This window comes from Pseudopipra pipra, chromosome W (genome assembly GCF_036250125.1).
Source record: "Pseudopipra pipra isolate bDixPip1 chromosome W, bDixPip1.hap1, whole genome shotgun sequence".
NCBI lineage: Eukaryota > Metazoa > Chordata > Aves > Passeriformes > Pipridae > Pseudopipra > Pseudopipra pipra.
Genome location: NC_087580.1, coordinates 37,988,188 through 37,999,134, shown reverse-complemented (window position 1 = coordinate 37,999,134; position 10,947 = coordinate 37,988,188). Strand labels below are relative to the sequence as shown.

The 10,947-nt window shown below is 52.4% G+C and overlaps 1 protein-coding gene across 1 annotated transcript; it reads left to right on the top strand.

The window, feature by feature from the left end:
• The first annotated feature begins 9,649 nt into the window (after positions 1-9,649).
• Positions 9,650-10,655, top strand: LOC135405444 (olfactory receptor 14J1-like). The gene has a single exon (XM_064640141.1). The coding sequence runs from the start codon at positions 9,650-9,652 to the stop codon at positions 10,616-10,618; it is 969 nt and encodes a 322-aa protein (XP_064496211.1). The 3' UTR covers positions 10,619-10,655.
• Positions 10,656-10,947: the final 292 nt, after the last annotated feature.

Genomic DNA, 10,947 nt, shown 5'->3' with positions numbered 1-10,947 from the left:
GCATGTCTACTGCCTGCCTCGGGGGAATACCTCGCCTCTCCATCTTATCATTCACCCAGGTTACAATACGTTTTTTCCACTCTGATTCGAACGCGGAAGCCTGTACCGTCGTAAGCAACCCTCCCATCACTCCCCGGATGTCAAAAGGTATCAAAGTGTAAGCCAGAAAGAATGATTCCATTAGCCCGATGGTGAAGGGCGCACCCAACCCATACTCCACTATAGCTTTTTTTATGTCCTTAAGCATGGGGTATGAGATGGGGCGCCACTCCGGTGGCTTTCCTTCTTCATAATACACAGGGAAAGCCTTTAGGAATTCCGCATCCCTAGCGGATGCGGCTTCCTCCCGGAACTCGCTCCAGATATCTGGAGCGTCTGGTGTCTCGTCCGGGGAGTATGGTGGCCAGTAATAATCTGAGGTGGGATGCCGGCGGGCGGAGTAGGCCCCGGTGGTCTGGGCCTTATGGGCGCGGCCATCTTGGCGGATGTCCCTCTTGGCCTTCGCCTTGGCCCCGCCCACTGCACCGCGCGACTTCCGGGAGGGGGATCGATCGGGGGAGGAGTCTGGAGTGGCGGAAGATGGCGTAGAGGGAGGCGTGTCCGGGGAGGGGCTCCGATACGGGGGCGGAGACGGCGCAGTGGGTGGAACTACAAGAGCCCGCCTCCGCTTTTCCCGCCTAGATCTTTCCCGCGCTCCCCGGGGCCCCGCCTCCTCGACGCCATTTCGCGAACGCCGCGAGTCCCTTCTTCTTGCCCTCCCGCCATCTTGCGAATCACTGTCCGAATCCCTCCCGCCATCTTGAGTGTGATGTCCGATGTTCTTCTTCCCTCTCCCGGTGTCCTTATCTGTGGTGTAAGTATCCGTGTCCGTATATTTAGAGTCTTTTTCCGTGTCCGTGTGTGATTTCTCATCTTCAGTAAACTTGGAGGAAACAGCTTCTTTGGTGTTACTGCTGTCGTTCTTATTCATCATCTGGTGCTGTAGCACCATCAGAATAAGCCTCCAGGCTATAAGCGCCTCTTTCGCGAGCCGGTCACCCCTGCCGCTCTCTCGCCAGAGTTCGAAACCTATGGCTTGCCATTTGTCAAACGTGGTGTTATCATTGACGTGATGGCCATGGCGGTCAAGCCATTTAGCGAGGGCTTTTGCTGACTTTTTGTCTAAAGGGTGACCGTGCTCAATTACAAAGTCTTTGAGGCGTCTGTAGACGTACTTTTGGGAGGTGGAGAGTGTGAGTCCCATGGTGTTAAATAGGTATCTCGACACTCTCCGGTGTAATTCCTCTCTTTTTGTTTAAATTTGTTGCTGGGGAAGATGTGGGGTGCAGGTGTAGGGAATGTCCCCGGCAGCTCACCTGTCCGGTGCGCGACCCACGCGGCAGCAGAAGATGCCCGTAGTCGTCCGCTGTGCAGGGGAGGGTCGGCGGAGAAATCCTCGCTCCTGAGGATCCTTGAGCCCAGATGAAGGCGCAGGAGTTCTCTCGATACGAGAGACCTCTACTGCCCCACGTTGGGCGCCACTTGCCACGACCCGTGGGGGAAGGGTAACGGGATCGGGCACTGCGAAAGGGGTTCGAAGGACAGTAGACGGTCTCTGGGTGCAATGCCAATTTATTAAGGGATTCAGGGACTTATATAGGGTTGGACTAGGGAAGGATCCAGAACTGGGGAGGAGCTTGGGATTGACAACTTCAGGGGAAAAGGTGATTGGATGTTCGGGTAAGGAGGGGAGGAGCTTGGGCGTAACCAGGGAAAGAGCCAATGGAAGCTACCTCTGCACTGCAGCAAACTCTGGCCAATAGCAGGCAGAGGAGCGGGAAAACAGGGAAAAAGGCGGGAAAACTCTGAGGGAAGGGAGAAGACAATATGGAGGGTGAAAAATTTAAAACAACAACAGGGGTACAAACAACAGTATAACAGTACAACATCAACTGGGGAACAACAGGGGATAACTGTCCAGTCCGTAATAAATGTCATATCCGGTGTAAAGCAAAGTCCAGTGTGTTTGATGCCTTATTCGGTACAAAAGTTGTCATTCGGGGCTGTAGATTTCTCTCCATCTTTGAAATTCTTCCCACTCAGTTCTTCGTTCCCCAACACATCACAGCCCTGCAACCTGGGAACTGTCTCAGCAGGCCTGGGCTGTTACTGCCTGCAAGTGGAATGAAGAGAGACTTGGGGCTGCAGCTCCTCCTGCCTGTGCCCCACACGCAGGGCATTGGGGCCTGTCTGGCTGCAGCCCCTCAGTGGGGGCACCGGGGTAAGAACAGACTTGCAGTGGGGAAAGCTGCTCTGAAAGCCCCGAGAGCTGGGGTGTGCAGAGGCTTTGCTGACAATGGCCTTGGGGGTGGATGTGCTGGGACTCAGGCCCAGGGTGAAAATCACAGACCTGACCCCTGAGGAGATCAGCACATGCTGCTGAAATGCTGGGGGAGAGAAGAGCCAGCAGAGGGAGGAAACAAGTGTGGACAGCCTGGGCTGATGTGCTTTGGACTCGTGCCTGGCCCGGCCTTGGCTGGGCAGAGAAGGGACAGCCTTTGTGTCCCTGCAGGGCTGGGATTCACTCCCTGCCCCAATGGCACCCAATGTGTCTGAGAAGCCCTGGGTGGTGCCTCTCACAGAACTGACTCCATTTGGTCACCTGAGCACCTCTAGGGGCTGCCCTGGACAGAAGGAACAGTGACAGGTTCCCCTGTCCTACCTGTGGGCCCGTTCTGCCACTGAAGTTGGCCAAAGCAATGTCCCAGCAGCCTCCAAGGAGATCCCACAGCTGCTGCCCTGTCCCTCGGAACTGCTTGATAGATATAAACACAAGTAAGATGTTGACTAATGTGCTATTTAAACTTCTGAAAGACGGGGCAGCTCCCTGAAGCTCAAATCATGAAACCAGTCAATTGAGAAGCACTGAATGATCAGAGAGCAACTGGAGGAGGAAACCAGGGAGCAACAGGAACGACACACATCCAGCAAGTCTACTGAAGAGATGTCCTTAGACGTGGCTATTTAAACAGGAGAGGTGGAAACACCTGAAGAGAGAGAGAGATGAAGTTACAGATGGAATATTGGTAATACAGGTAGTGGGACAGATCAGTATTTCTTCTCCTGCCATCAGTACACTTCCAGGAAATTCTTGTTCTGTCATGGTGGGAAAACTTTGCCATTTCTTAAAAGTACTCAATTGACCCAGTAATGAAAATGTGCTTAAATATTATTTAAATGCAAAAATATTAAAATTGTGCCTCTTTCCAGATAGACATTACTTGTCTGGCCATGAACAGGCAGCACCACAGTCTGTGCTGGATTATGGGGTGTCTCCAGTGGCACAAAGGAATCAAGGGGCCATTGGGACACTGCAGAGCCTCCTGGAACCAAAGGATCCCTGGGACACTGCATGATGAAAAAGGGAATAGAATACAGAGGTGGAAAATGTCATGGTTTCAGGAGTTTTAGTATTTTAGGCCATTTTTCCATTGTTTTGCAGGGACTGGCTCTTTAAGAAGGAATGCCTGCCCCATGCTGGGGCTGGGCAGGGAGGGGAAGAAAGAAGGAAAATGCCGGGCAGCAAATGGAACTTCTTCTCTTGCCCACCCAGGGGCTGGTTCCTGGAGAGTCCCTGTGGCGCCGTCCTGCCCCGGGGCCCTGCTGCTGCTGCCCTGAGTGCTGAGCTCGCTCAGCACCATGGCCGGGGAGAGCCCCAGAGTGACCCTGAGCCCAGGAACGTGCTTCTGCTTCTGCCCCCATTTCCCAGAGTTTCTTTGGCTTGATGGGGCAGAGAAGGGTGGTTATCAGGGAGGACCCTCCACCATTTCCCCCCTTTATTCCAGGGGTGCCACGTGGGCAAAGAATTCCCCTCTTTGTGGGTCAGCTGTTCCCTGTGTGTCTTTGTAGTTGCTGCTATTTCCTTGTCATTAAACCCTTAATTTTGAACCTATACCACCTTCCATTTTATCTCTCTGTATTGGTAAGAAATAAAAAGGGAGAGAGTTCATTTCATTGAAGTTCCCACCCCAGTTTTTCTCTTTAAGCAAAGACAGCCCCTCAGTTGCATGAGGTTGTGCAGAGTCACAAATGCCCAATCGTTCCATAAGGTTCCACAGTGTACCAGGATTCCTTAGCTTCCCTAAGGCCCTAGACTGTCACAATGGACATTCGATTCCATGAGGTCCTGCAGTGTCACAATGGCCCCCTGATTCCATGAGGTTCTGCAGAATCCCAGGGTTCCTTTTGTTCCATGAGGCCTTGCAAGATCAAAGTGGTTCTCTTGATTCCATGAGGTTCCACAGTGTGCAAGGCTTCCTTTGACTTCGTAAAGCCCTGTAGAGGCACAATGGATCCTTGATTCCATGAAGTTGCACTGTTTCCCACTATTCTTTGGCTCCATAAAGCCCTACAGTGTGACAATGGCCCACTGATTTCATAATTTTCCCCAGTGTCACAGTGGACCCTTTGACTCCAGAAGGCCTTGCAGAATCATAATGACCCCTCGATTCTGTGAGGTTCCACAAGGTCACAATGGACCCTTGATTCCATGAGATTCTGCAATGTCCCATTGGTTCCCTTTGGTTCCAAAGGTTATGGGATGTCACACTGACCCCTTGATTCCCTGACATTCTGCAAAGTCCCAAGGTCCTTTTGATTCCATGAGGTTCCGCAGTGTCCCATGTTCCCTTTGGTTCCAGGAGGCCCCAGTGTATTCCAATGGCTGATGGATTCCATGAGATTCCACAGTGTCCTGGGGTTCCCTTGTCTTCCTGACTTTTGGCAGTGTCCTGGGGTCCCTTTGTTCCCAGGAGGTTCCTTTGTTTCCATCAGGCCCTGCCACGTCCCAGACTCCCTTTGGTTCCATGAGGTGCTGCAGGGTCACAATGTCCCCTTTATTCCATGAGGTTCCACCATGTCCCACGGTTCCTTTGGTTCCATGGGATTCCACAGGGCCAAAACTCCCTGGTTCTCATCCTTCCTAAATTTGGGGGCCCATTCTATCCCTGCCTGGGATGGAGCCCCATTGTGTTTGTGCAGGAATGGATCCATGGCCATCCTGCCACTGCCCCAATTTAATGCTGCAGAAACGTCACTGCAGGCCCAACACTGGATGCAGGAACAGTCTGGGAACTCCAGGCCTGCTCCCATTCAGCAGAGCCAGTCGGGGTCCCAAAGAGCACAAGTGATTGACTGCAACCCCTGCAGTTCTCTGGCATTGCTGGGGACAAATGCATGAACTGCCAGGAGCTCTGCAGAGCCCTGACAGTGCCACTGCAATCCCAAGCTGCATTGCCCAGGGCAACCCTCAGCACAGCCAAGGCCCCAACCCTTCCTGAAAGGTGTCCCTTCTGGGCAGGGCAGGGGGACAAACCCCTCCATCTGTCCCTGCACATGTTGTGTCCAAGTCTCATCCCCCACTTAACACAAAGTCAGGGTACATTTTATGCCTTATTAACCAGGACTGTGGAAAGTGCTGTGGGTGGGACTGTGGTCCAATTTCCATTTCATTTGTGGGCACGTTGTACAGAATATTTCTTGGTAGGAGGTGCACTTGGTTTGTACAAAACATCTCTGGGTATCAAGAACAAAGAGACCATGCAGCTTCCACCTCGCTCCATTTTCCTCGTCCGTGATGTGTCAACACACATCACAAGGCTTTCATCTGATTTCTGTGTCTGTTCTGATCCCCACGGGCCCCGTAGTGATTTGAGCTTTGCATTTTCTTCCCTGTTTTGTGCTTCTAACACACCCACACACACACCCCCTCCAGTCTGGGCCTCCCAAAGAACTCAGGAGTTTGCTGTTAGTGTTTCGCACTACAGGGGCTGGAACTTGGGCCACAATCTGTGCCAGGAGCAGAGAGATCCCTGGACAGAGACTTCTTGGCAATGGAGTTATTAAGAAAAAAGGACAGGCTGTGGGGATCAGTGTCAGGGCATGGCCTGGGAAGTGTCTTGAGTATCCTCCTGTTTACCATGACCAGCTTTTTCATTCCCTTTTCCTTCTGTTTTCTCATGCTTGTTCCTCCTCAAACTGCCGTGATCTCATCCTTTCCTTTCCTTTGTTTCTTCCCTAGAAATCCCATGACAAGTCTTCCTCAGTCCCCAAATGTGCTTTCTTGTTGCCCATCATAAGTTTCAAACCCTGAGCATGAAAACTCCATCCACATCTGTGAGGTCATGCTGGGAGGCTCTGCCATTGACCTACTTGGTGAAGGCTTCACACAAATATTTTGGAACTCTGTTTTAATTATTTTTTTACCTTTTTGGGCTTAGAAAGGTTTCTCTAAAAACATGGCAATTCATGTCCTGGAAATGGCAATTCTTTGGAGAAGGAGGTTGGGACTCAAAGAATCACAGAATGGTTTGGGTTGAAAGGGAGGTAAAAGGTCATCTGGTCCAAGTCCCTGGACATGGACAGTGACATCTTTTACTAATTCAGGTTACTCACAGTCTCTGACCTTGGACAAATGCAAGGATGGGACATCAAATTCTCTGGGAACTTGTTCCAGTTCTTGCCACCCTTATTGTTAAATATTTCTTCCGATTATAGATAAAATACTCCAGTCTTCAGTTCAAAGCCATTGCCCTGTGTTCTGCCACTATAGGCCTTGGTAAAATGTATCCCTGTGTTTTCCTTAGACTATGAGCACCATGTGTTCATCTGTAAACACCTTGGAGAGTACCCAGGGATCTCCCAAGAAAAGATTTGGAGGCCTCAAGCCCATAACCACTCCGTAGGGACCTGGGAGCTCTGGGCTCCATGGTGTGGAGACTGGACAGTGCAGGAGTAGCCAGAGAGGGCTTGAAGGGTGGTTTCAGAGATGAAGGATCCTTTTGTCATAGCAGGAAACAGCATGAGAAATAAAGAAATAATGCCAAGTTCAGCTGGAGAGGTCCAGAATGGAAACAAAGAGAAAGGAGTTTCACTCTGAGGGCAGTGCTGTGGTGCAACACATCACCCAGAAGGAGTCTGGATGAGCCCAAGGCTTTGTGTGTCCAGGAAGAGCCAGGGAGGACGCAGAGATGTCAGTGCAGGAAGGTGCCAGCCAGGTGGGGCAGCCGGGGGGATGAGGACAGCCTGCAGGGAAAGGGGCAGGGCATGGACACCGTAGGACAGCCTGGGCTGGAGAGGAGACAGGGAGGGGGAGAAGCTGAAAGGCCCTGACACAGCCACCTTCTGCAGGCCTTTGGCCAGGGCTGCTGTCTGTGCCCCTGATGCCAGGAGGAGGGGAGTGGCCCTCGCAGCCCTGGGGCCTCATGGCCTCCTTGTCCCTGCTCAGCAGCCTGGCAGGTGCCACCCCATGGTCCTGCCCTTGGCATTGCACATCCCACATCCCCGTGCCCCAGGAAGAGGCCTGAGGAATGAGGCAGGGACAGGATCTGCCTTCCCAGGGGCTGGGGTCAGGGCTTGGCCTGGTGGATTAAGGAAACAAGTCAAAGTTTATTCAGCATCAGAGCCACCTTTCCCTTGCTTGTCCATCCTTGTCATCACTGTCTGCAGTTTTCTGTTCCAACTGGAATCTGGGGACACGTTCTCAGTCATGTCCCTCATTGGGACCCATTAACAGTACAAGAAACTTCAGTATTTCAAACTCATTTTGAGTTCTTGAAAAGTTGTTTGAACTTCCTCTCAGGGACTGAGTCTCATGTAAACAACGTGAATCCCCTGAGGGTCATGAAATGCCTGGGGCTGTTGCTGTGCTGCTGAGCTGGGCCAGGCTCCTGCCACACAGGGAACTCCTGTCAACCAAGAAGAGCTTCAGAGAGACAGCTCTGCTGGTGAGCAGCTCCTCTGCACAGCCCAGCAGGGCTGAGGGCACTGCCTGCAGCACCCAGGGCACAAAAGCAAGGCAGAGAGAGGTTACACACAGCCTGAGCTGGGAGGGAAGTCGAGAGGAAGATCCACTGGAGGAGGAATCTTTCCAGGCTTCCTCACAGTGAGTCAGCATGAAGGGCAATGTGTCTGCAGCTGGTGCAAAGATCTCCTAACGCTGGCACATCCCACTCCCTGCTGCACCATCCCAGGCACATCCCAGCAGGGTTCCCTTCTCCCAGGGATGGCTGCAGGGTTGTGAAGCCACCCAGGCTGCCCCAAGCTGTCCTGCAGAGCAGGGTCCTGCAGCCCAGGGCTCTGCTGGGGCAGGAGCTCTGCCACTGCCAGGGGCAGCTCTCAGCCGGGCTGGGGAGCTCCCTCAGGGCTGGGCAGAGGCTGGGGGTGGAAAGAGCAAAGCCTGGCAGGGCAGGTTTCTTCTTCTATCAAGTGAGAGTTTCATGGGTCAGGGCTGCTCACAGAACCAGAGCACCCCAGGATATTTTCCAGGGGATACTTCGAGGGGAAGGTCCAAGGAGGGATTTCTCTCAAGCTCTCAAGCCACATGCCTGCTGGTTTGAGTTGCAGAGGGAACTCTGAGGAGCTGCCCAGGGCTGAGAACAATTTGCTGGCACTGTTGGTGTCTGGGATGTGGCACAGCTGGCTCAGGGTGATGCTGCCCTGAGTGCCCAGTGGGCTCTGCCCTGGCCTCTCCCAGCTGGACCCTCCCTGTGCATTTCCTTGGTTCTCAGCTTGCCCCTGGTCCTGAGGTTGTTCCCTCCTTCTCTCAGTCAGGCTCACTGGGAGGGGAGTTCAAGCTACACAGTCCAACACTGATCCCAGGATTCCCCTATGGCAGATGTGTCCCTTGGAATGAGACATTCCAATTGTCCTCTGCCCTCTGCTTCACCTGAGCAGTGAAGTCTGTGGGCCTGGGTAAGGAGCTCTTTTTCCCTCAATCAGACCCCGTCATTAGGACACTTGGCTCTTTTTTGAGGTGTCCTTCTAAGGTGGGAGCTGCCCTGGAGAATGCAAATCATCCTCCCAGCACAGCTGTGTTCTCTGAAAGCCCCAGTGGAGAGGGACAGAGATGCTGTGACCATGCCAGGAGATGCTGTTGGGTTGGGGAGATGAGCCACGGGTGTCCTTGGCTCCAAGTGGGGTGCTGAGCCCTTGAGACAGGCTGAGACATTGAGGGGTCTGGAATGGATCCCTCTCTCAACAGTTTCTGGTGGCTTTTCAGACCCAAATGGGAGTGTCATCAATGTCCATCTCAGGAAGAAGCAAAGCCAAAGCAGTTGGGAACAAGAGAGAGGGACAGACCAGCTCCTCTCACTCTGCACTAAGCCCCAGACAATCCTTCTGCCTGGCAGGACCTACTGTGTTCTCCCTGAGTGGATCAGAAATGCTGAGGGGTTCTGACATCCAGGAACATTCCTAAGGAGAGATGAGGGAATTGGAAAAAAAAAATAAATAAAATGAAACAAACCTGTGACACTGCCTTCTGCTGTCCTGGTTTTTCTCAGAAACTGGGAGTGCAATGGGAGCAGTTTCATGTGACACAGCTGAACACCAGGACAGGCCCCTGTGCCCACCATGCCCATGACCCCACTGGTGCAGAGCAGGGCTGAGCCCTCACAACAAGTGGGCAGAGGGTCTGCTCCTCATGGCAGATGTAGTGAGCCCCAACCAGGGCTCCAGCCATGGAGCTGAAGGAGAGACTCCTAGAAAAGGAAAACCAATGGAGCAGTGAGAGGGGTGTTGGAAAGTGGCTTTCAATTTTCTCAGAATGTTCTGCCCTAACTTGTCACTGTTATTTCCTCCTTGAACAGTGCCCCACATCTAGAGGCAACAAATGCCCAACAGCAGCTCCCTCAGCCAGTTCCTCCTCCTGGCATTCGCAGACAGGCGGGAGCTGCAGCTCCTGCACTTCTGGCTCTTCCTGGCCATCTCCCTGGCTGCCCTCCTGGCCAACGGCCTCATCCTCAGCGCTGTAGCCTGTGACCACCACCTGCACACCCCCATGGGCTTCTTCCTGCTCAACCTCTCCCTCACAGACCTGGGCTGCATCTGCACCACTGTCCCCAAAGCCATGCACAATTCCCTCCAGAACACCACAACCATCACCTACACAGGATGTGCTGCACAGCTCTTTTTCTTTTTCTTCTTCATCTCAGCAGAGTATTTCCTCCTCACCATCATGTGCTACGACCGCTACGTTGCCATCTGCAAACCCCTGCACTACGGGACCCTCCTGGGCAGCAGAACTTGTGCCCACATGGCAGCAGCTGCCTGGGCCACTGGGTGTCTAAATTCACTGTTGCACACAGCCAATACATTTTCCCTGCCCCTGTGCCAGGGAAATGCCCTGGGCCAGTTCTTCTGTGAAATCCCACACATCCTCAAGCTCTCCTGCTCACAGTCCTATGTCAGGGAACTTGGGTTCATGGTGTTTGGTGTCTGTTTAGCATTTGGTTGTTTTGTTTTCATTGTTTTCTCCTATGTGCAGATCTTCAGGGCTGTGCTGAGGATCCCCTCTCAGGAGGGACGGCACAAAGCCTTTTCCACCTGCCTCCCTCACCTGACCGTGCTCTCCCTGTTCCTCAGCACTGCAGCATTTGCCTACCTGAAGCCCCCCTCCATCTCCTCCCCATCCCTGGATCTGGCACTATCAGTTCTGTACTCAGTGGTTCCTCCAGCATTGAACCCCCTCATCTATAGCCTGAGGAACCAGGAGCTCAAGGATGCCATGAGGAAACTGATAACTGGGTGTTTTTCAGAAGCAATAAACTCTCCTTCTTCTGCATGTTATGTACCTCATTAAAGGCCAATCCTTTTATGTACTTCATTAAAGGCCCACCATATCTTCTTTATTTTTTACTCCTGGTAGGAGTGTTGAGAGAATTTGTTCACACCAAAAAATCTTTATATATATAAAGATATATATAAAGATATATATATAAAAGTATATAAACACCATTTTCAATTCTGTGTTTGCCTTTCTAGCCTGGCCCACAGGCTGTACAAATTGGCAATTGTACTTGCTGTGTGCTTAAGCCAAATAAAGAACTCTGCATTGACTTGTTTGCCTGACATCTTTCCTCTCTGACTTCTCTGCAGCCGCAGGGTCGGGGCCTGTGTGCAGAGCTGGGC